The 26,928-nt window shown below is 38.2% G+C and overlaps 9 protein-coding genes across 9 annotated transcripts; 5 read left to right on the top strand and 4 right to left on the bottom strand.

Moving 5' to 3' along the window:
* Positions 1–8: 8 nt before the first annotated feature.
* GCK72_012861 (uncharacterized protein) lies at positions 9–5,029 on the bottom strand (the record flags this gene model as incomplete). Its single annotated transcript, XM_053729455.1, has 7 exons — positions 9–239; positions 1,391–1,574; positions 1,763–1,959; positions 2,008–2,123; positions 4,539–4,641; positions 4,691–4,837; positions 4,883–5,029. The coding sequence occupies 7 exons, from the start codon at positions 5,027–5,029 to the stop codon at positions 9–11; spliced, it is 1,125 nt and encodes a 374-aa protein (XP_053584227.1).
* A 6,731-nt stretch (positions 5,030–11,760) lies between these two features.
* GCK72_012860 (uncharacterized protein) lies at positions 11,761–13,640 on the top strand (the record flags this gene model as incomplete). Its single annotated transcript, XM_053729454.1, has 4 exons — positions 11,761–11,811; positions 12,505–12,899; positions 12,960–13,041; positions 13,101–13,640. The coding sequence occupies 4 exons, from the start codon at positions 11,761–11,763 to the stop codon at positions 13,638–13,640; spliced, it is 1,068 nt and encodes a 355-aa protein (XP_053584226.1).
* On the bottom strand, positions 12,520–19,354 carry GCK72_012858 (uncharacterized protein; the record flags this gene model as incomplete). The annotated part of the gene is made up of 5 exons (XM_053729453.1): positions 12,520–13,023; positions 13,071–13,636; positions 13,681–14,025; positions 17,204–17,360; positions 19,184–19,354. The coding sequence occupies 5 exons, from the start codon at positions 19,352–19,354 to the stop codon at positions 12,520–12,522; spliced, it is 1,743 nt and encodes a 580-aa protein (XP_053584225.1).
* Positions 17,112–17,795, top strand: GCK72_012859 (uncharacterized protein; the record flags this gene model as incomplete). The annotated part of the gene is made up of 2 exons (XM_003088158.2): positions 17,112–17,402; positions 17,622–17,795. 2 exons carry the CDS (start codon positions 17,112–17,114, stop codon positions 17,793–17,795), a joined length of 465 nt encoding a protein of 154 aa, XP_003088206.1.
* GCK72_012857 (uncharacterized protein) lies at positions 18,393–19,431 on the top strand (the record flags this gene model as incomplete). The annotated part of the gene is made up of 2 exons (XM_003093088.2): positions 18,393–18,514; positions 18,570–19,431. 2 exons carry the CDS (start codon positions 18,393–18,395, stop codon positions 19,429–19,431), a joined length of 984 nt encoding a protein of 327 aa, XP_003093136.2.
* A 622-nt stretch (positions 19,432–20,053) lies between these two features.
* GCK72_012856 (uncharacterized protein) lies at positions 20,054–21,168 on the top strand (the record flags this gene model as incomplete). The annotated part of the gene is made up of 2 exons (XM_003093091.2): positions 20,054–20,178; positions 20,460–21,168. The coding sequence occupies 2 exons, from the start codon at positions 20,054–20,056 to the stop codon at positions 21,166–21,168; spliced, it is 834 nt and encodes a 277-aa protein (XP_003093139.2).
* A 570-nt stretch (positions 21,169–21,738) lies between these two features.
* On the top strand, positions 21,739–22,374 carry GCK72_012855 (uncharacterized protein; the record flags this gene model as incomplete). Its single annotated transcript, XM_003093073.2, has 2 exons — positions 21,739–21,863; positions 21,912–22,374. The coding sequence occupies 2 exons, from the start codon at positions 21,739–21,741 to the stop codon at positions 22,372–22,374; spliced, it is 588 nt and encodes a 195-aa protein (XP_003093121.2).
* A 716-nt stretch (positions 22,375–23,090) lies between these two features.
* Positions 23,091–24,602, bottom strand: GCK72_012854 (uncharacterized protein; the record flags this gene model as incomplete). The annotated part of the gene is made up of 3 exons (XM_053729452.1): positions 23,091–23,591; positions 23,637–24,202; positions 24,260–24,602. 3 exons carry the CDS (start codon positions 24,600–24,602, stop codon positions 23,091–23,093), a joined length of 1,410 nt encoding a protein of 469 aa, XP_053584224.1.
* An 858-nt stretch (positions 24,603–25,460) lies between these two features.
* On the bottom strand, positions 25,461–26,090 carry GCK72_012853 (uncharacterized protein; the record flags this gene model as incomplete). Its single annotated transcript, XM_053729451.1, has 2 exons — positions 25,461–25,967; positions 26,037–26,090. 2 exons carry the CDS (start codon positions 26,088–26,090, stop codon positions 25,461–25,463), a joined length of 561 nt encoding a protein of 186 aa, XP_053584223.1.
* Between the last annotated feature and the right edge of the window lie 838 nt (positions 26,091–26,928).

Raw genomic sequence — 26,928 nt, 5'->3', positions numbered from 1 at the left:
AAGGAAATTCAAGCAACCATTGAACTTCTTGGTGTTGAGAAAACGGTTAGAATTTGAAGACGACAAGAAGTTTTTTGGGATGGGACACGTGACCATTGATCGTTTAATGTTTGAAAATAGACATCTTTTTCGTCTTTTCTCAATTCTGGAGGCACCATTCCGACTCGTTTTTTCTTCTTTTCGGATATCATCATTAGTAGCCAGAGGGTGGAGGAGAGAAGGGTGTAGAGGGGGAAGATCTGGAAAAGTAGTTGGGTTTGGGAATGTTTGTACTAAAAATGATAAAGGAGAGGTTGAGAGACTGCAGAGAAAAGATAATTTCTAGTTTCTCTGCGTCTTTTTTTCATTGTTGCTCACTTCTAGAGCGCGTATCTCAAAATCTACGAGAGATATCAAAGTTTTGTAAACTACGAAAATGTAGCTTTAATTTAGAGCTGCTTATTTTGAGGGCTTGTATCTCAAGAATCGTGAAAGGTACAAAAAAGCAGACTTGTCACGGGCCGGGCCGGGCCAAAATCAGGAAAAATCTCGGCCCGGCCCGTAGCCCGGCCCGGCCCGCTCGGCCCGTTTTGAAACAGTTTTTGAAACATTTTTGAAAATTTGATGTTTTTTTGGAAATTTTTTGAAAATAGTATAGTTTTCGAGTAAACATTTAAAATTGAATCAAAATGTGAATATGTATGATAATTTAAGCATTTTTACTCTTTTTTTTCGAAAAATTTCAAGAAAAAATTGGTGAAAATGGGTACCCATTTTTGAATCCGGGCCGACCGGGCCGGGCCGGGCCGACGGGCCGAGCCGGGCCGGCCCGATTTTTGACAAGTATGCAAAAAAGTTGTGAATTAGGAAAACGTTGCTTGAAATTAGAGTTTAATTTTTGTAGTGGATAACTTTTTTCTAGATCTCTCACGTTTTGAGTTACAAACGTTCAAAGTAATCTACGAGGAAGTGCACACTAGAGTCAGGAGAAATATGTCGTGACCTATACCATAAGAAAGCTCAGAAAGCGCTGATTCCAAAGATATATTCAGTTTTTACCATCGAGGCCTGGTATTCGAAAAAAATGATATCGACTGTTGGCAAGTTTCACGCGCCAGGAGGATAATGACTTGCCAACGGTGCAAACTTTGACCTCATTTTTCACGAATACTAGGCCTCGAGGGCAAAAACTGAATATATTTTTGGAATCAGCATTATCTCAGCTTTCCAATGATACAAGTCACGTCCCATATCTCCAAGCTGACTCCATCCGTAATTAGAAGATTCCTTGTGTCTCCTTTATTTGCAAGAATTATCAAAATTTTATCGGTTACAACATTCTTTTAACTTTTCAGTTTAGTAGCTTTTACGTTGCTTCATCGATCTTAACCACTTTTGATATACAACTCACATTCTGCACCATTTCATGAAATTGTTTCTTCTCCGGATCCATGTCACTAGAAAGTGAGAACAGTTGCGGGGATACAGAATACCATAGGAATGCGAAACAAGTGACAAATGACAGTGGAAGCACCAAGTGGAGGATACGAAGATTTTGGTTGATTTGGAATTCGATGGCTAGGGAATAGGTTTTTCTGAAAGAAAAGTAATTAATTTCAAATGATTCGAATTGAACTTAACAGAAAGTTGAAACTGAAAATGTATCTGGTCTAAGGTCCACAGTTGCTGTGAGAGAGCGCGCAGAGAAACTAGAGTGTCTGGCTTCGCTGCACCCTCCCCATCTCACTCGCTTCCTTACCACCAACCCCAAACCCCAACTCACTTCTTCAACTTGCATCTGTTGAAAATCCACAATACTACAGTATACCCGAGGGATACTGTAGACAATCCTGCTAGCCAAACCATCAGCTCCATCGGTACCAACACCCGATTCTGATCATAAATGCAATGAGTGCACACTCGATTTTTGGAAAAGTCAGGGTAGTGATAGAATAGGGAGAATATCGTGGATATGGAGATCTGAAATTTGAAATTTGGAATACATAGGGCTAACTCGAAAAAACGTACAATACTCCATGAAAAGAATTTTCCAATAGTCCCCTGTCGATTTTCGTAGCCTCTCCCAAGATGTTGAGTTGCGATGGTTCGTTCGAGAGGGATGACGAAGAGAAGGAGGGAGAAAACTGGAAAAAATCGTAAATTGCAGAAATGTAGACTAGTTTTTTTGTAATTAACAATTGTTTGATAACTTTTGTGGTTTTTGAGATATAGGTTGTGAAAGTGAAACTGATTTACATGGCACACTATATTTTGATGTTTCTAAATTTCTCGAGAACTGGAACACATATCTAGACAAAAATAACTAATTTCGTACTTGCGAAACCCCACGGTTGAAAAATGTGTTGACCCGGGGCAAGGCTGTCAAAAAGGCCGTGGGGCGATTTTATATCTCAGTTCCCAGCCATGGAAAATTTTCGCTTCTTCAGGCGGCCTAGTAGAGGACCGAAAGATTAGTCGATGTACAAAATTTTTTTTCAGCCCATTTGGTTTATCCGCGGCCTCGACGGCCCTGAAAGCCGAGGACCGCGGCCGGCCGTACGACAGCCTTGACCCGGGGTAAGCACGAATTCAAAAAAATGTGCACAATTTTTCACAAAATTAAATTTAAAAAAGAATTTCATCAAAAAGTCATGAATTCAATCTATAATAGACGCAGAATTGAAATTTGAAATAATTGTCGAAAATTTCACTTTTTTGCGAAACATTGAAATTTTGAGATACAGTTCCGTGCCGTAAGATAACGTCAGACTATCGTCAGATTTACAATTTGGCTTTTTTAAAATGGAAAATGACCAGTTTTTTGTCCCACAAAGTAAAGTATGTATAAACCATACAGAACAAATATAGAGCTCCATTTTTGCAGTTGAAATTGGCCAATTCGAGGGAGAAATTACTTTGTCGATATGTAACTTGCTAGGAAGTGTCCGTACAAAAAAAGTTGGCAACTACAAAAGTTATGTGCTATTTTCGCTCTGTTCAGCCCATATAAAACAACATTTGTCGGACAACCAGGTAACACCGAAATACACTCTCAAAGTTGGCCGTTTTCAACTGAAAAAGACCAAATTGTATATCTACAGTAGCGAGCATAAGTGAGCACCCCTTCATACTTTTATGTGTAACTCTGCTCAATCGTGTCCGTTTTGCAAAAACGTTTTTTTCAAAGGTAGCCAAACTATTCATCAATAGGGATATATGTTTTTTGAAAAATTTCCATCACTGATTTTTTCGATAATCGATAATTCCTGATCTTGATTTGAAAATCCGAAAAAAAACTTTTTATTTTTCTCTTGGAGTTATTGAGTTTTTAGTTTCAAAATGTTGGAAATAATCGAAATAAACAAAAAATCATGTAAAATCGGTTTCTTAAACTCTGACCATCGTGCCAGAGCTCCAGAAGTCAAAAGTAGTGGTCACGGGAAAATCTTTATAACTCATCAAAAAATGCTCCAAATGTGTCGAAACATGTATCAAAAGACGTGTCTTGAGTTTTTCTACAAACCATCATTAAAAAGTTTTAATTTTGGAAAAAATAATTTTTCTAATTTTTTTTCACTCAAAAATGATTTGATTCTTATTTTCTCTCCATTTCCCGATATTTTCTGGCTATAAAACGATCAAATAATACAGATATGTGTTTTATTATGTGTGATAAAGCACTTTGTATCCAGTTTTTGAAAAGTGTGCTCGTTTTATAGTCAGAAAATATCGGGAAATGGAGAGAAAATAAGAATAAAATCATTTTTGAGTGAAAAAAATTAGAAAAATTATTTTTTCCAAAATTAAAACTTTTTAATGATGGTTTGTAGAAAAACTCAAGACACGTCTTTTGATACATGTTTCGACACATTTGGAGCATTTTTTGATGAGTTATAAAGATTTTCCCGTGACCTCTACTTTTGACTTCTGGAGCTCTGGCACGATGGTCAGAGTTTAAGAAACCGATTTTACATAATTTTTTGTTTATTTTGATTATTTCCAACATTTTGAAACAAAAAACTCAATAACTCCAAAAGAAAAATAAAAAGTTTTTTTTCGGATTTTCAAATCAAGATCAGGAATTATCGATTATCGAAAAAATCAGTGATGGAAATTTTTTAAAAAACATATATCCCTATTGATGAATAGTTTGGCTACCTTTGAAAAAAAAGTTTTTGCAAAACGGACACGATTGAGCAGAGTTACACATAAAAGTATGAAGGGGTGCTCACTTATGCTCGCTACTGTATTTTACTGCACGGCACTGAACAATCGCATTCAATTGAAATTTGAAAACACAGTTGAACATTCGACTTTTTTGCGAAACATTCAAAAAATATTCAAACAATTTCGAAAAAAGTTCCTGATTTTCAAGTTTTGTACTGAAACCTCGGCCCGTCGCAAGTATGACTAACTTCAAGATACAAGCACGAAGAGAAGACATACACTCTTCTCTAGATCTTCTGAATTTTTTCTCGTTTTACCTTTCTAAGCAAACAAAATTAACCGAATCAAGGAATAATAACAAATTTGAAACTGCAAAGTTTCGAGACACTCACTTATCACAGTTGCCGTCATTATCACTCTGAATCCAAAACACAGGCGACACGAAATCAGAAGTTCGCAACTTTCATACGACATTGAAGTGAGTACATGATACATCTGAAACTGTTTTCTAATCCAGATCCACGTTTCTTTTTTCAATTGTTACCTGAGCAGTCCCCATTGCAAAACCGTACATTAGAATAGCACCATGATAAGTTTTCAGCAGACTTTTCACATTCGGATGGAAATAAGAATGATGTTGGACAACTCTCCCACCTATCACCAATGCAACTGATGTGAAAGCAAGGACTAACTGAAAAAGAGGAAAGTGCGCTCTATTGACAACTTCTGGGGTTACCTGTAAAACTTGCATGAGCACAATAGGCGAGTATCTCTGCACATATTCTATGGTGTCACAATTGATACCGGAGACAATGGTGGGTAGTGACGTGGCATTTGGAGAGGTTGTGGAGGGATGAAATGTAGTCGTAGAGTAAGTTGGCATCTGAGGGATAGATGCTGAAAGAGAGATGAGATTGGGGAGATGGATGGACTGAACAGAAAAAATGCGAGATTCCTAGAAAACGGAGAAAATAAAAAAAAGGATGAAAAATAAAAGGACAATTTATTTATAGCACTCCGAGAATGACGTATGTGAGATGTAAGGCAAAAAGGCGAGGGAGAGAGAGAGAGGGAGTGCAGAGAAAGCAGACAGTCTCGCTTCTCTGCGTCTCTCAATTCTTGATCGCCTTTATCTCCCGGGGCTTACAAGCTAGAAAAAATATGCCAACTAATAAAATGTGTAGAATTTTAAGATGAATATTCCATCTGTTGACAATTTTTCTGTAGCTTCAAAAGTTATCTCTCCTTATGCCTCCTACTTTAGACGCTTAAATCTCGAAATCATTCAGAGCTACTGTGAAAAAAGTTTGAATAAGACACGCAATGTCACGAGTTACATTTCCGTAATTTAACATTCTGATGTAACTGTAATCTTTGTAAAGATAAATTGCTTCAAAGTGGAGAATAGTGAAAACGCTTGTATCTCAAACCCCACAATAGCTACCAAAAAATCATCAACTATAATCTTATAGCTCAAGATGTGATCTATAGTTTTGTAGTTCACTATGGTTTAATAACTGTGACGACTAGGGAGATACGCTACTTTGAAGTTAAGAGTTGCAAAATAGAACGAATGACTTTTATGTGTCCCCTCTTTAAACAATTGTATCTCAAAATTCAAGAAAGCTATCAAAAACTAGTTAACTACAAAATTGTAGCCCTAAACTTGAACTACATTTATATAACGGAATATTTTTTGATAGCTGGGCCGACTAGGGAGATACATAGCTTCAAAGTCTAGAAGTTCTTTTTTCTAACTATTAGCACAGCACGCTTCTTACAAACGCGCTCTACCGAAACAGAAGAAAATAGTGTGCGAAATTGAGAGACACAGAGAAAAATACATTTTTCAGTAAAGCACGGTTGTAAGAAACGTCCCGTGCTAATATGAAAAAGTGAAAAGTGAAAATGAATAAAAATGACCGTGTGGCACTCCGAGAAGGATAGAAAGATATGTATAATAGTCTCTGTTTCCGTTCTCATTTCCGTTGGAAGAGTGAAAGAAAAAGAAGAAGAAAAGGGGGAAAATAACAAACAATTATTTCTCCTTTCAAGGCAGAGTGAAGGCACATTCCATTTCATTTGGAGTCGGTAGAGGAGAAACAGGAAAGGGGGGGGAGATGTTTACTTTCAGATGGAGATCTTCTGGTTTATGGTTGGATAAATTTAGAGAACAATAGAGGGGTACTGTACTTGAATTGGATTACATAGGTCTAGGTCTGGAGGCCGAGTACATACCCTAGGAGGGATTTTGGAAAATATACATTTTTAGGTTCAAATTAGAAAAATGTAGTTTCTAGACTATTTTCTAGCGGGATTAACATTATGTATGGGGTATGTACGAGATCTTTAAAAAGTTTTAAAACAGATATTTTGGTTTCAGGTTAGTTTCATTTTCTGTGGTAGGGTATAGTGGGCTAATCTGTGTGGAGGTGGCAGATTTACCAGATACCTTTTTTAAGGGATTCTTGCAGGTCTGGAAAGTTGAGGATTCTGAATCTGTTATCAAATTTCAGAAATCATCATGTTTTGCACGCACAAATCTTCCATCGAACTATTCTACCATAGTAGTGATTTTCAATAGTATTCGAAACCGGAAATTTTGTTAAGATTTCCAGCGTTTTAGTGGGACGGATGAAAAGTCTGCTCCGGGACATTTGGACTAGTTATAGGAAAATTTGAAAAGTTTTATAGGGAAAAAAACATATCACTTCATAGTAAATGTTAGATGGCGAAATGTCCCGGAGCAGAAAAATCTACGTCCTCAAAAGAAATTCAGATGACTGGGAAGCTCCAGAATATCTCATCTACTTTTCAATCACAGCACACTAAAAACTGCTCTAAATGTGACTTCCGGATCTATTGTCTCAATAGAAATCTGAATTTCAAGCGTTTAATACAACAGTTATGAAACTGTAAAAGTCGAATGAGGCTAGCCTGAAGTTTGTAAGTGACCATGAGATTCAGTGCTGTTGTCTCAGATTCGATTCCTCTAGATACATTTAAGGAAGCAAATTGATTCGTGTATTTTTTGGCTATGCCGATATTTTATAACTTTTGCTGTTTCAAAATTGAGTTGAAACGAATATGACATTGATTCGAAAGTTTCGTAACCGATGTTGATATACATATCAGTGACTGATCACAGATAAGATTGGGATATGACGGAAAAAGAAAAAGGGAAAAAAATGTAGACAAAAACTGTCCCAACCAGTTCTTGAAGACTTTTACAAAACCTCCCGTTTCGGATACAACTTGTAACATTCTTCTTTTTCAAACGGTTTGATTTTATTTTACACGAAATTACGTATTAATCTAAAATATTCGGGATCACATGAAACTTTCAAAGTTCGGAGGAGGGAAATATGAAAAAAAAGAAGTAAATTTTCAAATTGAGTTCCATCTGCTCGAACTAAAGTACAGTAGCATGCTAAATATATTTCCAATTTTCTCCCGTTTCGATACAGAGGGATAAGGGATGTTATTATTGAGATCCTAATAGTTAGAACGAATTTTTATGTATTTATGTTCTCGATATCTTGAAAGAACCTCCCGTGTCACATGCTTAATTGAACCATTACTCCAACTACTTTCTAATAAAATATACTCCGGATGAACTATCGGGGAAACTGTAATAAACTTATTGGTCTTGATGAAAAATTGAAAAAGTTGCCTGTTTCATTTACTTCTCAAATAATTTGTACAGAAGAAAATTTTACTGGTTTCATGGTAATCTCAAAATTGAGTTCTATTTACATTTCACAGCTTTTCTTGGATCGAAAACCTGGTGTTCCCAATTAAATTTGGTTTCGGTTTCAGATTGGTTTCATTTTTTCTCATTACCTGTAGGTCTATTCTGACCACCCAGTCAAAAAAGTTTTGTAAACATTGTCAGAAAAATATTAAAATCATAATTAGACGCCTGATTATCATCATCAAATTTTCAAAAACAATTTTTTTAGTATTAAAAATAGTTTTTTTGCTTTTTAGCTACATTATGAATAGGCACATAAAGAAGATTACATTTGTATTGGTTTCAAGCTGATTTCGAATTCAAAAAGTTTCTATGGCATTCAATAGAAGCGTATTTTTTAGGCTTTCCTTAACCGAGTTCTAATCTGGAAATCGCCATAAAGTATACATCATACCTTGTCTTGCAAATTTGGAAATCAAAATAAATGTTCTCAGTTTCGAAACAGAGCTAAAACTAATCTCATCTAGATACGAATAATAATGATTCGAAATCCTCTTCTTTATGTAACCGTGATAGATGGTCACCGATCTAAAATAGCCTTCAACTATTGGACTAGTAGTCACAAAACAACTTTACCATTTTTAGTAACTTCGGTTTAAAAAAATGTGTACAGAATCCTAAAATTGTCAGCGATCTGATTTTCTTTGAGGTGCTTATTTTCCGTGGACATCAACGTCCAGCACACTACTCACGAAACTTGTCTATCCTTGTTAACAACAGAGCTTCCGACTTCCGACTTCCGGATAAGAAATTATCACTTCCATGCAACTCTGGTTAAAAAGTCCATCAATGGTTTGGCAACATTTTCCGTTTCAGATGATCATCATAGTTCTATTAGTAATCTGTTTTTAATCAATCTTGTGTGAAATTTTCAATCAACCTGTTAGACCACAATATCCAAAGTACCATTTAGCGTTTCTGACACTTGACGAATTAATATTAAGTATCCAATAAAACAGTAGTAGTTTTATTAGATTACCTAGGTGAAAATTGTAAATAGATATATCCAAAATTCTGACTAGGTTAGCTGTCCAGATAAACAACAAATTTCTCCAATGAAACGAAATTTAGATAAACTATCACAGAAACTGTGATATTCTTAACGAAAGTGATTTTGGAATTGACAAGAACACCCGTTTCATGTACTTCTCAAAACAATGTCTATAATGGAGTAATCCAATAGATTCTTTGTTTATCAATAGAATGTAAAGTTTACAATAAACTTCAACTTACATTGAAGCAATTCAGTGATCGGGACGAGAAACTCAACTTATACTTAAAATCACTATTTCTGATAGAAGTTCCGGTTTCAGCTCAGTTTTATTTGTTGTCAATTTCTATTGGGTTAATCTCTTAGGTGTGTGGACTTCCGAAAATTTTAGAGAGTACTTGGAATGGAAAACTCTGTCAAAGATATCAAAAGAGATATAGTAAGGATGATACATTTATTGGTTTTCGATGTTTTCCATAGTTGTCAAGTCCCGAAAGAGGCCCGGCCCCTTGTAACATTTCAGAAAGATCTCGTACAAAAAATTGTCAGCTACTAAAGTGAAGATTTCGGTTTGATTTACAATTCATACAAAATTTGACAAGAAATCACACTCTTATAGCTGGTTATTTTTCCCTGAAAACATGCAACAACATTTCGACCGGTACTGGAGCTGGAATTGATAGGTAATTAAAGTGAGAAACGGATGCTCGTTTGAGAATATTGGGTCTGAATCGCAATCGTTTTACCCCAATCTTGAAACATGGAGAATTAAAATTCTATTTTTTGGGTCTATTTTAAAGAATGCAGACTGCCAACAAAGAGCTAGAACTTATATCATTCAGTCTCGAGCAATTCTAGGAGAAGTACAGATTCCGGATTCTCACAGTCCAAACGAATTCCAAAAAAACCAAAATACTCACCTACCCGTGATGTCTTTCTCACGTCATCCAACTTAAGTTCAAGTATAGCTATCGTTCCCCCCGAATTCCCAGTATCCGCTCTCATAATAGAAGATCATAAATTTCCAGACACGCTTATATGGGTAACATATACATAAATAACAGGTATACTTTCAGAGTTTTCTGGTTTTCTGATCGTCTGAAATTCCTTAGAGAATGAAAAAAAGTGTCATTTTCAGATGTCTACGATGCTCCAAAAGTCCGTTTTTTAGTGGGGGAGAAAAAGATGAAAGACGTAGAATGGCGTGTTGGTTGAAGGGGAGAGAACACACATGGGACCAAAATATTATTGTCTTTTTTTCAAGAGACAATTTAATTATTTTTATATTCATTTCTCGTGTCTGTTCTCGCCAACACTACAGTACTACTAGTGAAGATTTACGGTGTAAATCCACACTGCTAAAAGATATTTTCGACCTGAATCTCAAAGATCACTCTTCATTTTAAGAAGAAGCCGAAGCTGAAGATCATCAATTTTTCATGAGGTTCATTCATGAGAAGTGACGCTTTTCGTACTTTTTCAATAGATGCTAATGACTTATTTTTGATACTAATATAGAGGAGAATCAAAAATTGAAAATATTTGCAAAAAAGTTTTCCTGTACATATAATTAAAATGCAATAACAGGGGGAAATGTCTAGTCTAGACCAGGAACTTTTTTTAGGTCAAAATGTCTGAAAATGTCACGAGACTCTTTTAGGGGAAGTTTTGGGGAAATGGGAGAAGTTTTGAACTCTATGCTCAGCTAAACGGCGGGAAATTTGAATATTCAAATTGGAGGCTTAGCTAGAAGTAGTGCCGTTACCATGAAGTATCTCTAACAATGAAATTCAAGTATTCAAATTTGCCGCCAAATAGAGCTTAGAGTTTTCTTATTCTGAATACGGGGTTCTGAACTCAGAACTTCCGACCAGAGCTGTGCGGAAGTAATATTTTTGAAAAGGGAAGAAGGAAGAAGGAAGTAACTTTTTCAAAAGGGAAGAAGGAAGAAGGAAGAAGGAAGTGAAAAAAGCCCGGAAGAAGGAAGAAGGAAGTAGGAATTCCGCACAGCTCTGCTTTCGACTAATATGGACTTCCATTTGGAACCTATACGGCTGAAAATCTGAAGTCATGGAGATTTTGAATCCGTTCTCAAAACCTTCCTGGTAGAAACTTCCGTCTTCCGACTTCCGGGCAAATTTCGAATTTTGGTGGTTTTTGATGGAATTTTGTATGAAAACAACGCCAAAATTCGTTTTCAGTGATGACTAGAAAAAAATTTCCTCAAATTTCTCATTTTCAAAATTAACTTCCGACTTCCTTTTTCAAAAATTTTACTTCCGCACAGATCTGCTTCCTGGTATCAAAACGAAATGAGATAATAGTCACTTTTTGAATTAGATAGTGGACATTGACTATCACTCATAGAAAATAAAGAAATTCAAACTTGCATGAAACCGAAAAAAAACACTTTCAGACTATCAGATTTCCAGAATTCCAAAATACAAAAAATGTGATCCAAACCGCCTCCAAATATAGTTTTAATCTGGCAGAAAATAATCCAGAAGCTACATTTTTTCTGACTATAAATTTCGAAATAAAATTATTATTTATTTTTTTCAGATCAAAATCGCAAAATCAGAACCAAAATTGTGAATTCAGAAAAAGTAATATTTTGATCTATATAGCAGTGGTGGAGGGGTGTAATTTATGAAAGGAAGTGATGTCTCCCTTCTCGAAGAATAGGAAAAATAATATTTTGAATTTAATATTCTGATTTTTCTCTCTGTTTTTCACGAAAATGTAAAATTCTTCGAGTAGAGGTACGGTAACTTTAAAGGCGCATAGCCCAGCGCCACAAACTTTCATGGTAATCGTGGCGAGACCACTCGATTTAATTTTTTCGAATTTTGAAGAAAAACTCGGCGAAATGAAGGATATTATTACCGCGGCATTACCGAAAAGTGCTCAAAAAGAGAAAGTGAGTCACTTCCATGTCCTCAGGCGTTTTTCATTCCTTTCGACGAAAAATTTATAATTCGTTTTGAAAAGAAGAGAAAAATGAGGAATGCAATAGTGGTAATGGGGTTTGAGAAGTCTGATGGGGTTGAGAAGTCTGATGCATCAAATCATAATTTCAGAAATCTTGTTGTCGTTGCGGGAAAAGAGACTACAATCCGAAATGAATAGAAGAATCTGTGAGAAGAAGAGGGGAAAATTAGAGATGCTCCTCCTCCCATTCCTTTGCACACAAATTGTCCATCGCCTAATTGAGGTGCGAGCAGCACATCTTCCTGAAATCTTCCTGAAAACAGACATATTCAATGAGATCCTATTATCTAGCAGAAGAAGGGGAAGGGACTATTACAAAGATCAGTTTTTTTTCAAAATTATAATTTATTTACGGTTTTTTTGTGAGGAGCTGCTGACTGAATCCAATTAGATTCGAGTAAGAGAAGAAGACAAAATAAATTAACGACAATGCACTCAATCTAGTATCAAGAGACGAAATGAGGGATGCAAAGAGAAAGATGGTACAGAGAAGCGAGACATATATACTTTCACAATTCTCTTTTAATTAGATAACTTAAAAAATTTGAACCCGGATGGCCGATGAGTTGTTCACACTCTAAACCAAAACAAAACGAGAAAATAAATATAAACATGAAAAGAGTCGAATCGAGATGGCTTAGAAGAACATGGCGGCTACTCCTCCCATCTCCTGTTGCTCCTTGACGAAGATCTCGAAGTATTGGTAGATGATCGTGACAGCGAGAAGGATTCCAGTTCCCGATCCAATAGCTCCCATGAAGTCAGCTGTGACGGAAAGTGCTCCGATACAGAGACCTCCGAAAGCGGCGGCAGTTGGAATGTATCTGTTCAACTCGTGGATCATCGACTTCTCACGATGACCGCGCATGACCATTTGTTGTTCCTTCAATTGCTTGGCAACATCCTTAGCGGAAGATCCAGACACATCGATCCAGGTTTTGGAGAAGAATGCGCAAGATCCGAGCATGAAGACAATGTAGACAATGCAGTGGAGTGGGTCTTCGAAGATGTGTCCGAGTGATTCTGGTGGCGACAAGTAGTAGCAGAGTCCTCCGACTGGAACACTTCTGTATCCAGAGTTATCGGACCAGGTACCGAGAAGGTTGATGAAGAAGTTTCCTCCGAACTTTCCGGCGAGCATCTGAAATCAATGATACAGGTAAAGGTAAATAGAAGAGCGATACAAACCTGAGAGATAACGTAGAGGTTAGAGACGAGAGCGGATTGAAGAATGATTGGGATGTTGGAAGTGTAGAAAAGCTTGATTGGGTAGCTGCTGTATTGTCCACGGTAGCGGGCAGACTTGATTGGAAGGTCGACACGGAATCCTTGGAAGTAGATAACCACAGCGAAAACGAGGAAAGTGGCCATCAAGTTCATCAAGTTTGGAAGGTTCTGACGGTAGAAAGCCTCACGGAGAGCGCGGACCTTATCGGAGCGAGTGGCGAGAAGATGGAAGAGAGCGATGACAGCTCCCTCGAATTCAGTTCCACGTCCGGTGTTCATTGTGGCTGGCGAGAACGCCTTCCAGACAATCGTTTCGCAAATGTTGGTGGCGATGAAGAGAGAGATTCCGGATCCGAGACCATATCCTTTTTGGAGAAGCTCGTCGAGAAGAAGGACGATGAGACCGGCAATCACGAGTTGGACGACGATGAGAAGGCAGATTCCAGCTCCGATTTCCGATGGCTCTCCGTAGAGTCCGGACATGACGTAGACAATAGCTTGTCCAACGGTGATGACCATTCCGAACACTGAAAATAGAGAAATTATTGGGAATTTTCTCAATGCTTCTTACATTTTTGGGCTCCGTTGAAGAGAGCACGGTCCTTTGGTGTGTCTCCGACTTCGATGATCTTGGCTCCGGCGAGAAGTTGCATGATGAGTCCAGAAGTGACGATTGGTGAGATACCGAGCTCCATAAGAGTACCACGGTTCGATGCCATAATCACACGAAGCCAGTAGAACGGATCGGCTGAATCGGTCGACATGATTCCGAAGAGTGGGATTTGACAGCAGACGAGGAAGACGAAGAGGGTGATGGCAGTCCAGAGCATCTTCTCACGGAACTGGATCTTTCGCTCCGGCTTCGACACCTCCGGCACGAAGCCGCAGAACGGCTTCACGAATTCCAGAAATTTGACTGAAAAATGGGAAAAATTAGGTTGAGAACTACAAAAATCGATAATTATTTTGACTAGTTTGCAGTCTTTTCATAGTGTTTTGTTTTCTGTTTTCAATTTGAGCAATTTGAGTGAAAAGAAAGAAAAATGAGTGTGAGAACTACAAAAATCGATAATTGTTTTGTTTTCCGACTACTTTGCAGTCTTTTTAAGTCAAAAAATCAGGAAAAAAGCTATTTGAAAATGGGAAGAACTGCAAAAAAAAATAGAAATCGCAGCTCTGTTTTGATTTTTAGAAGATTTTCCGTTCGAAAAAATGAAAAAAGCTAGCTGAAGACTGCAAAAAAGTAATTTTATTTAAAGAAAACAAAATTAATTTTCAGGTTTTGCGAGCAACAAACTATTCCTTTCTAGATTTTGTTCAAATTTAAATTTCCATTCAATACAAACACAAAAAGCTATACTTACTTCCCATTGTGGCGAGTTGTTCACCCTAGAAACAAGTGAAGAAAGACACGAGTTGGGTTCTTCGGGGATAATATAAATGGTGTGGAGGAGATAGACGGGAGAGCGACAGTCGCACAAAAACCTGCAGTCGTCGGCAGTGCACACGCAGACTTTGCCGATCGGAGGGGATAGACACAAAAGTGAGGGTGACGGTCGGACTGCAAGGTCTCGCAGCGAAAACGTTATTTCGGAGCGTCGTTGCGGCAGAATTTGGATGAAAAACGTCGAGAAGCTGCGGTTTTTAGCGGAGATTTCGAGGGAAAAGAGGGAAAAAAGGAAAAAATAAATAGTTTCTGAATAAAAATTTGATTAAAAAATGATGACGATAAGTGTCTATTATTATGAAATCTCAAGTTATAAATATGATTTTGCAGTCCATTTGTTTTTGTTGATCTGCTTTAAAAATTTTAACTTCAAGACCAAATAAAAAGATTCTCGGTCTCCCACACAGCGAAAAAGAACTACAAGAAGCCGATTTTTTTCACGTTTCAAGTCAATTCTTTCATTTTTTGCACTAAAAATTCAGTATTTTCAGGTTTTCAGACATCGCAATGTAAGGAAAAAGTGCCCCATCTATCAGAATTGTGAAAAATTCTATCTTATGAGCCAAAAAACGTGAATTTCGGTCTGAAATTGACTTTTTTTATTCAGAAAAATGAGATTTTCAGTCATTTCAGCTAATAATTCATTTTCTGAAAATTGTAGCAGTTTCAGAGTATCGTCAAGAACATTCTGTGCAATTTCTGTTCGAAAATGCTTTGTGCCAAAAGAGATTTTTTCTGAACATCGGTTTTTCTGTATCAAAAAAGTCAATTTCAGACCAAAATTCACGTTTTCTGGCTCATGAGATAGAGAATTCAATATTCCACAACTCTGATGGATGAGAACTTTTCTCATTCATTGCAACGTCTGAAACCCTGAAAATCCTGAATGTTCAGTGCAAAAACTAATAATATTGAATTAAAACGTGAAAAAATCGGCTTCACGTTTCTTGCAGTTCTTTTTCAGTGTGGGAGACCGTCGATTGCTCCAATCACTTTCAAAATTTTAGCTTTTTTCCTTCCTGAATGAAGACTTTCAATTGGATGATTTTGTTCAAAGGAATTCGGCTTTATTGCAGTCCATGCTTCTTCTAGAAGAATCTTCATAATCTCCGATATCTCGGTGTCATTCGAATACGAATTCTGCTGCCTCCCAGATACAGATTGACAAAAATATAGCGCACTCCGAGATAACCTGTTCAAATTTCTTAGTCTGAAGTTCTCATCATTTACTGCCCGTTTCAAACTCCGCCCTTTTGTTTCACAGTTGTGTGTATTTTTTTCAAATGTTCTTTTTAACATCAAATAATCAGTCCGGCTTCAAAACAAGTAAATATCAATAGTTTTTCAACATTTTTTTTTTCAATTTTTCATGAAAAATGTGAGCATTTTTGAAGATTATTCAGAATTTCTTCTAATCCTGAATCGTAGACAAAAACATGACTTTTCTTGGCACCAACTTCTGGACACTTATTTGGAGTACAACACATTATTCCACAGAGAATAACATGATTTGAAACTTTTCTTGAAACCTGAAAATTTGAAGTTTACCGATGATTCTTTGTGTCAATTTCTGCAATTTTACCATTGCAATTTCATTTAACGCGGCTAATTAATGTTAAAACGCATCTTTGCAGACAATGCTCTGATAATAGCTTGAATTTTTAGGTGTTGTGGGGAAACTATGTTTATATTCGAACGATTATTCCTATCGAAGTTATTTAAATAGTACTTCAGTTTTTTATAAGAATTCTTCGAAAATTGAGACATTACTGGTTACTAACAAGTTCGCGCTTATTGTAATTAAATAATAATAATTTTTCATACGTTTTCAAATTTTTACCAGCCGAAATCATCTTGAAATTTCTGAAATCATCTAGAAAATCACAATAACACAACACAAAATTGAGTTGCTTCCCCAACAACGCGCTTGTAAATCGACACAAGAAGCGGCCAATACACACGCAAAACGACTGTTACCGTACTTTGGTTAATTTATTTATATTCATTTTTATATAGAATTCTATAGATTTTGATGAAGTTTTGCCACTTTTCGGAAACAGAAAATATTAATTCGTTGAAATCGATAAAATTCTAATTTTTCAAGCCCCAAACCGGACGAATTTCTCTCCAAACATATTTTAGTTTAAAGGCGCACATATTTTCCTCGATGGGTCTCGCCACGCGCAACCCTCCTCTCCCTTCGCCTTCGCAATGAATTTAGTTCTTTTCCCTAAATTTTTTTGCCGTTTTTGCGAGAATTTTTCGTTGTTCTTCGGTTTTTACTATGAAATAAGTTTCAAAAAATAAGAAAACGCCGAGATTTATCGATTTTTTACTATGGATATCGCAATTTTGACTAGAAATAGTGCTGAAATTCGTATTGATTAATTTTTTCAAAACATTGCGCTTGTGATCAAGCTTATAATAGATTTTTAGCTCAATTTTCGACTTTTTCGTTCATCTCTGGCACATTCTTTATTTTATTTTTTCTTTCTTTCATTTTTCAAGTTTTTCGTTCTAAAATCCCAATTTTTCAGGTAACAAATCACGACAACATGTCGCTGATCATTCCAGAAAAGTTCCAACACATTCATCGTGTGATGAACACCAACATCGACGGAAACCGCAAGGTTCCATATGCCCTTACCGCCATCAAGGGAGTTGGACGTCGTTTCGCCTTCGTCTGCTGCCGCAAGGCTGACGTTGATGTCAACAAGAGAGCCGGAGAACTCTCGGAAGAGGACTTCGACAAGATTGTCACCATCATGCAAAACCCATCCCAATACAAGATTCCAAACTGGTTCCTTAACAGACAAAAGGACATCAAGGATGGAAAGACCGGACAAGTAAGTAAAATATCAGAGCTTTGCTGTTCTCGATTTCGAGAAGAACGGTTCTCTCAATCAGTGATTAAGTGTCGATAACAGTTATTATTTAAAAAAAGATGTCGTTCGGCTAGATAATTGATTATACTACTGAAACTAGCCGCTCCCTCATTGTTTTAGTTAGAAAGTTTACTCGCATTTTAAGGAGTAATAATCAAATATTTATATTCTTGTTTCCAGTTGCTCTCAACCGCCGTTGACAACAAGCTCCGTGAGGACCTCGAGCGCATGAAGAAGATCCGCCTTCACCGTGGACTCAGACACTATTGGGGACTCCGTGTCAGAGGACAGCACACCAAGACCACCGGACGCAAGGGACGCACCGTCGGAGTGTCCAAGAAGAAGGGAGGATAATCTGTTATTTGTGGAATCTGGTATTTTTTCCAGTATTCCAACAATAAATGTTGTTATCAATATATTGTTCTTATTCTAATAGTTAAAAACTTCCTCATAAAAATTATAAGAAACGAGAAAACTGAATTCTCTCAAGTTATTCTGGTCAGAAAAAAGAAATACGTTGATCCGGAAATCTCGATTGTTTAGGAGCCTTACTTGGTAAAGGTCCGAAATGTTCGTTTTTCAGACTCGGTAAAGCTTATTTCGGGAATTTACCCAATTAATATAAAAGAATTGAGCAATCTTGTCATATTCTCAGACTAGTGAGAGCGGAAGTGTAAAGATGTCGAAATGCAATAACTTGACAACGCAGCTAACGAGCATAGTTCGTGAGAAGAAACAACAAGCACAGAAAAAACGAGGGAAATTTGAATTTTAGACTAGTAAATTTTTTTGATCTGCTTGTGAAAGAGGGAAAAATATGGCGGGAAGTTCTGAATTCTTCTGTTTTTTTTTTCGAAGAAACCACTTTTCTTCGTCGTTTCTTCATTGTTTCTCTCTTTTTATTTTATTTTTTATCGAAGGATCCACCAAATTTCAATTTTTCAGTCATCTATGGAGGACTGGTTGCAGTATTTCATAGGGAACATATGGTGGATCATCGGCGGCGTCGTCGTCATCTTGATAGTATCAGTTCTTGTCGCTCTTTTCACTCGATGGTATGTTCGTGACCAGAGGTGAGTTTTCTATCTTTTCTTTTACGAATCGAAGCAAATATTTATCAATTTTCAGACGACTGGATCGAGAGATTGCTGAGGGGCAAGCATGTCTTACTGCACAGCGTGGCTATCCGGAGGATCCCCGTAATGCGTTTCCCTGGTTTCTATCCATGGAGAGATTCTTCCGGGGACTACCTGACAGAGTCCGTGCGCTGTTTACTCGCCCAGAAAGTGAAGATCCACAAGCAGTAGCACTCAGGGAGGCGAGAGGAGAAATCAGGCGACTAAACGAAGTGATTGAAGAAGAAAGAGCAAGACTCCAAACGGCAGATGAAGCAATCCAGAGATACGCGAAAGACAGGGACAGCCTAGAGGAAAAACTGAAAGAAATGAATGGAAAATATGCCGAAATAGGGGTGACATCCATGAGAAAAATCAATGGTCTAAATCGAGAAATCAAAACGAAAAACGAAGAAATTGAAATGCTGATGCGTGTACGCAACCAGGAAGTGGTAAATGAAGAGGAACCCGGACCGTCGAATCGATTGGAACCTTTCGTGGAGGCGCCGGTACAAGATAGACCCGCAGGATCCCTTCAGGACACTGATGAATCTGACAAAGGAACGGAAAACCATGCACTCCGCAATCAACCGGTAAATGAAGAGGCCCCCGCGAGTTCTGCCGGACCATCGAATCGATTGGATGATGAGGAGGCACCGGTACAAGAGAGACCAGAAGAATCAGAATCTCCTCAGGAATCTGTCGAATTTGACAGCGGAAGTGAAAACCAGATGCCTGTGGGTGACGCCGAGAGTTCTGCCGGACCTTCGAATCGATTGGAGACACCGGAATCAGCATCTCCTCAGGACACTGACGAATCCGACCAAGGAAGTGAAGAAGGCTTCGTGAGCAAGAATCGCGACGACAAGCAATAACTCAACTTTTCATTTACCAATATCTCACCACACTTGATCTCAATTCTACTAATTTCTGTGTTTCATGACTGATTGGTCCACTATTTTGCCATATTATGTATTGTAAAACATTCCCATTGTAAGCTTACGAGGTTCTCGAGAAAAGACATGACAATAAAACGGTTTCTTTGGTATTCAAGGTCCAATTAGTTTTATTGGTTTGTGAAATCACTTGCAGCTACTTTTATCTCTGATGAGCTGGAATATGTACATTTTTTAACGAGAAAAACTCGACCGGAACACTAAATTGTAAAGGAACATGATGCCGATCACTTAATGGTCTCGCCACGATTACAGTCTTTTGACCGTTTTCTCGCTTTTTTCCTTTTTAGGAGACATTTTTCGACGAGTTTCTTCTAGTTTTTCGTTGATTTGTCTTGAATTTCTTAGTATATATTAATTAATTTTTCGACCCACACTTTTCGGACCCTGCGGGATCTGAAAACTCTAAAGTGTGGGTCAAAAATTGATTTTCGGCGCGAAATTCCGTAATTTCATCATTTCGAGAGGATTTTTCATATTTTCTCACTCATTTTCTCAATTTCTCGCATGCAATCGTAAATTTTCAAATTTTCAGTCGGCTATGGACAGAAAGTATCTTCCTGCCTGGTTGCAGTCTTTCATAGAGAATCTATGGTGGATCGTCAGTGCCGGCGTCATCTTGATAATAGCACTTCTCATCGCTCGCCACATATTTATAGGTCAACAGTGAGTTTTTTTTACAAATATTTTCTTTTGTATTAGCAGTCCACTACCTCTTACAACCGCGCACCATCGCAAACGAGAGCGTATCGGCGAGAGACGCAGAGTTTTTCTCGCGCTGACACAGATTTTCGCATTTTTTCTTAATAATTTACAAGAAATACTTTGAAAAACTGTGAAAATCTGAAAAAACTCTGCGTCTCTCGCCGATACGCTCTCGTTTGCGATGGAGCGCAGTTGTAAGAGGCGTGGGCTGCTAATAAATCTAGACAAATTATTATTTTCAGGAGACACACGCAGAGAGATATTGATGCGAATCAAGAAACAATTGCTGCAAACAACCAGGCGGAAATATTTCCCTGGTTACAATCCATGGACAGATTCTTCCTGGGAGTATCTACCAGATTCCGTGCGCTCTTTTCACGTACAGAGAGGGATCCTGCGGGAACTGAAATAGCACGAATAGAAGAGAGATCTTTCGAGAGACCAGTCCAATTGAGACAACTTCCCACGACATCACCAGAAGAATACGAAGAAAGACGAAAAGAGAGTGAAGCAAGGCATCGGAAGTTAGTAGAAAGAACCGAAAGACTCCGAGAAGAAAATTTCAAAAGAGAAAAAGATATGAGGTGTCATGCTTGGTTGGATGGTACGTGTGTAGAATATGATGAGGCAGGACCATCGAATCGATTGGTGGACAGTGATGAGGAGACTTTGAAGGCAGCAGAATCAGTATCTCCTCTGGACACTGACGAATCCGGAAGCCAAGAAAGTGTAATCGAGAGGCCGATGGCGGCCCCCCAGAGTTCTGCCGGACCGTCGAATCCTTTGGTGGCACCAGAATCAGTATCTCCTCAGGAATCTGTCGAATTTGACAGCGGAAGTGAAAATCAGAGGCTGATGGGTGACGCCGAGGCTGGACCGTCGAATCCACCGGAATCAGACGAAGGAAGTCAAGAAGGCTTCGTGAGCAAGAATCGCGACGACAAGCAATAACTCAACTTTTCATTTAACAATATCTCACAACACTTGATCTCAAAATGTACAAATTTCTGATTTTTTCCCACCAGTTTGCCATATTATGTAAAAATGTATAACATTCCTTCTGTAAGATTATAGAATTCTGGAGAAGAAACAGGAAAACTCAATAAAATGGTTTCTTGGATGCTTCTTTTTACGAATATTTATTTCGATTACCGTTCCAATTCTGGTCGGATTTGAATTTATTCATTCAATTTGTTTGTTTTTCCAGATCAGATATTTCTGAAACTTCAAAACGGGAACTAATTTTTTTCAATTTTTCATCGAAAATGTGCAAATTTTGATGATTTTCCAGAATTTCTTCTAATTCTGAATGATGAGCGAAAATTTTACTTTTTCGCGAAAAATTCAAATTTTAGACATATTTTCACAATAATTTGAAAGTTTTGACCTATCGGCGCACGCGCCGAAACTCTATTTTTGATGTTTTCTCGCTACTTTCATGCCATTTTTCGTTGTTTCTCTCATATGCTTTCAGTTTTTCAGCCTCAAATTCCAAAAAAGTTTCAAAAATTTCAGTCGACTATGGTCTTGCCCAAGAACGCTCCTTGGTGGCTTAAATGGTGCAGTGAGAATCAGTTGATTGTACTCGGTACTCTCTTCGGGGTCTCGATTCTTGTGGGTATTACATTGTATTATTTCTGTGAGAGGTAATGCGGTTTTATGTCGGAAAATCAAAAAAAAACTGTAATTTTCAGAAGTGGTGATGCATTGATCGCGCGCGAAAACAGAAATTTCCAGCAAGTCACGGGAATGTCATACGCCGAATTCGAAGAAAGACACAAACGAGCGGGAGAACGGATGGATGCGGTAAATGCAGCACGAGAAGCTGCTCGAGCAGAAGAAGAGGCACGGAAGAAGGCTCGCCGAGACGAAGAAAGACAGGCGTTCCAATTTATGCGCGAGATGGAGCGAGAAAGAGAGTGGGCAAAAGAACAGCAAGCAAAGAAAGAGCGCGAAGAAGAATTGGAAAAACAGAAACGAGATGCCGAGCGAGAAGATGACGACGAACCGGGACCGTCGAACCGATTTGCACCGGAACGAGAGAGACTTGTCGGCGGAACATCATCTGATGACGAGACTCCTTCCGAATCTGACCAAGAAAGTCAAGAACCGTTGAGAACATTCGAAACTAACGGTATCAGAGAAACCGAACTGTGACTCACCATTATCTCACTTTGATATCAAATGTACAAATTTTTATTTCATGATTGATTTTTTTCCCACCAGTTACTCATATTATTTAACGTATCTCATTACTTCTGTAAAATTATCAAATTCCCGAGAAGAAACACCTCAATAAAATGGTTTCTCCGATGCTTCTTCTCGATGTACACTTGAAAACTTGCGCCGAAAACAGATTTGCAACGGGAGGACCGGACCGGGTCCCAGTACAAAAAATTGTGGCTTTTTTTTGCAAAAGTAGAATTTTCGACAATTTTTAAATACCGATATAGAATTTTTTGACTATTTTTGATAAGAATTTCGAAAAATTGGGCACGTCACACCAGTCCGTCCGATATTTTGCAAGTCTGCTTGGAAATCGTCGTGTCAATTCGAGTGATTTCCTCTGTAGAAAAATGTATTTCTGAAATTTCAGCTGATAAATGATAGCCAAAATCGGATTTTCCCCACTTTCGGCTGGGTGAAGTTGATTATTCACCTGAAAAACAATCCGATCGAAATTATCTCAAAAAGCCTTCTCATTTGGAATGAGTCATTCGGCTCGATTTGAAATATATAGTATTTAAAACAACTATGCAATATATTATTGAAAACTAAACACTATACAATAGAACATGAAATACATAAGAGTCGGGTCACCTTAATTAATAAAAACGTAACAAATTTGGAAAATACAAATAGAGATCTCGTTTCTAGAAGAGCATGTTCATCACTCCTCCATTGTCGGCTTGTTCCTTTGCAAATATCTCGAAATATTGATAGATGAGAGTGACAGCGAGAAGCATTCCCGTTCCTCCTCCGACTCCAAGAAAATCGGAGGCAACTGAGATTGCACCAATCAGAAGTCCTCCGAAAGTGGCGGCCGTAGGAATGTATCTATTCAGTTCGTGAATCATTCCACCCTCTCGGTGTCCTCGCATGGTCAGTTGCTGTTGTTTCAGTTGCTTCGCCACGTCCTTAGCAGATATTCCAGACACATCGATCCAGGTTTTGGAGAAGAATGCGCAAGATCCGAGCATGAAGACAATGTAGACAATGCAGTGGAGTGGGTCTTCGAGGATGTGTCTGAGGGATTCTGGTGCTGACAAGTAGTAGCAGAGACCTCCGATTGGGTAGCTTCTGGCACTTCCTCCATGAGACCACGATCCCAAGAGACGAGCAAAGAAGTTGTCACCTGTCTTCGAATAGATCAGCTGAAAGAGAAATTTTTTAAAATTTCTAATTAGAACACTACGAACTTGAGACATGACAAACAGATTTGACACCAGCGCGTTTTGAAGAATGATTGGCATGTTGGATGTGTAGAAAAGCTTGATCGGGTAAGACTGCTGTATTCCGCGAGCTCGCAATGACCGCATCGGCAGTTCGACGCGGAATCCTTGCAAATAAACAACACACAAGAATATGAGGACAGTGCACAACAAGCCAAAGATATTCGGAAGGTCCGGACGATAGAATGCTTCTCGGAGAGCACGCATCTTGTCGGAGCGGGTGGCGAGAAGATGGACGAGTGCAATGAGAGATCCTTCGAATTCCGGTCCTCGTCCGGTGTTGTACGTAGCAGGGGAGAACGCTTTCCAGACAACGTTTTCGCAAATGTTGGTGGCGATGAAAAGAGATATTCCGGATCCGAGACCATAGCCAATTTGAAGCAAATCATCGAACAGAAGCACGACGAGACCAGCCATTACAAGTTGAACAATGAGAAGGAGACAGATTCCAGCACCGAGCTCTGATGGAGGGCCATAGAGTCCAGACATCACATAGACGAGGGCTTGTCCAACAGTGATAATGATTCCGAACACTGAAAAGTTTCAGTGAAAAAAAAATCAATAATTCGAAATATCTCAATGATTCTTACATTTCTGGGAAGTGTTAAAGAGTGCGCGCTCTTTCGGCGAGTCTCCCACTTCGATAAATTTGAGACCGGCGAGAAGCTGCATGATCATTCCGGAAGTGACAATTGGGGAAATTCCGAGTTCCATCAGAGAGCCCCTGTTGGAAGCCATGATGGCGCGTAGCCAGTAGAGTGGATCTGCTGATTCCGAAGACATGATTCCGAACAACGGGACTTGACAACAGACTAGGTAGACTATAAGGACGATAATTGTCCACAACATCTTCTCGCGGAATTGAATCTTCCGATCCGGTTTCGCCATCTCTGGCACATAGGCACAAAAGGGTTTGACATAGTCGAGGAACATTACTAAAATAAAAAAAGAATTATAATTATTATGAGAAGATCGAAGAAATGCAAACGAAGGTTTCTGAAACGAACTTTATGATTGAAAACAATAAAAAATAGTTTGAACAAGTCAGAGTTCCTTTACAAATTCAGTTTTTGCAAATTAGAAAGACAGAAATGAAAGAAAACTGAATAAAAATCACGAAGGAACAGCGAGAGCCGACAAACTTTTGAATTTTTCCCGCTGAAAAGTTGGCGAAGGCTAAACAACAAACACACGCAAAACGACTGTTACCGTAATCTACTTGAAATTTAAAGGCGATTTTCTGCACTAATTAGGTAGGATGCCTAAAGGCTTGACTTTCATAAAAATAATAAGAATGAATGCTTTTAATTTTCATCATATTCACATTTTATAATAGAGAAATACTAAATAAAAACTAAAAATTGAATAATTATACCGTAATATTTAAAGGAACAAAGAGTCTAGCTGACAATTGGTCTCGCCACGATTACAACTTTTTTTTATTCCGAAACTTTTAAATTGAAAGTTTTTCTGTAGCCATGATTCTGAAAGCGTTTAATGTTTTTGGTCGAGAAATATCTGAAATCCGAGTGTTGTTGGAACGGAGTTTGTCATTAATTTCACAAATAATTAAATTAGAGTTTATTTACGGTTTTTTACTCGTGAGCTGACTGAATCCAATTAGACTCGAAAAGAGAAGAAAACAAATAAACTAAAGACAATTCACTCAATCTAGTATCAAGAGACGAAATGGGGTGCAAAAGAAAAGATGGTACAGGGAAACGAGAAGGGCGGAAAATGCAAAACGATTAAAAACAAAAATATTAGAGTCGAAACACCGTGGCTTTTTTATTAGAAGAACATGGATGCAACTCCGCCTCCCATCTCCTGTTGCTCCTTGACGAAGATCTCGAAGTATTGGTAGATGATCGTGACAGCGAGAAGGATTCCAGTTCCCGATCCATTGACGCCCATAAAGTCAGCTGTGACGGAAAGTGCGCCGATACAAAGACCTCCGAAAGCAGCAGCAGTCGGAATGTATTTGTTCAACTTGTGGATCGTTGAAGTTTCTCGGTGGCCGCGCATGATCATATTTTGACTTTTCAACTGCTTGGCGACATCTCTTGCGGAAGATCCAGACACATCAATCCAGGTTTTGGAGAAGAATGCGCAAGATCCGAGCATGAAGACAATGTAGACGATGCAGTGGAGTGGGTCTTCGAGGATGTGTCTGAGGGATTCTGGTGGCGACAAGTAGTAGCAAAGACCTCCGATTGGGTAGCTTCTGGCACTTCCTCCATGAGACCACGATCCCAAAAGACGAGCAAAGAAGTTGTCACCGGTCTTCGAATAGATCAGCTGGAAAAAGAAGTTAAAAATTTCTAATTATAACACTAAGCGCTTAGCTTAGCTAAGCTAGTCACCAACCTGAGAAAGAACAAACAGATTTGATACCAGGGCATTTTGAAGAATGATTGGCATGTTGGATGTGTAGAAAAGCTTGATCGGGTAAGAAGCCCGATGCCCTCGCACTTTTGACGACTGGATGGGTAGTTCCACACGGAATCCTTGCAAGTAAACAACAAGACAGAACACGGCAGTAGTATACAGATGCAGTTAGGAGTGAAAATAAAGCACAGGGGGCGGGGCTTAGCAAACCCCGCCCCCTGTGCTTTATTTTCACTCCTAACTGCATCTGTGAGAATACCTAATCATCTCATCATATCAGAAAATGATTAACTGATAAAATTTTTGAACTGATAAGAGTGATTATACATAAATGAAAATGCTCAGGGATCAGAGTATGGTGGGTTAAATGATGAAATGATAAAGTGATTACTGATAAGGTGATTACTGATAAAATGATAACTGATACGGTGATTACGGTAAAATGGATATCAGAACTACATTGCTCAATTCCCCGAAAAAAGTGATTACTGATAAAGTGATAACTGATAAGGTGATAACTAGTGATACGGTGATTACCGTAAAGTGGTTACCAAAACTACATTGCTCAAATTCCAAAAAAGTGATTACTGATAAAGTGATAACTGATAAAGTGATAACTAGTGATAAGGTGATTACGGTAAAGTGATTATCAGAACTACATTGCTCAAATTCCCAAAAAAGTGATTAGTGATAAAGTGATAACTGATAAGGTGATAACTAATGATACAGTGATTACGGCAATGTGGTTATCAAAACTACATTGCTCAAATTCCCAAAAAAGTGATTACTGATAAAGTGATAACTGATAAGGTGATAACTGATATGACGACAACAGATATGATGATAACCGTTGAGTGATTACTTTACTCTT

The sequence above is a fragment of the Caenorhabditis remanei genome, chromosome IV (assembly GCF_010183535.1).
Source record: "Caenorhabditis remanei strain PX506 chromosome IV, whole genome shotgun sequence".
Taxonomy (NCBI): Eukaryota; Metazoa; Nematoda; class Chromadorea; order Rhabditida; family Rhabditidae; genus Caenorhabditis; species Caenorhabditis remanei.
The sequence above is the reverse complement of the archived record's forward strand: the minus strand, read 5'-3'. Positions and strand labels throughout refer to the sequence as shown.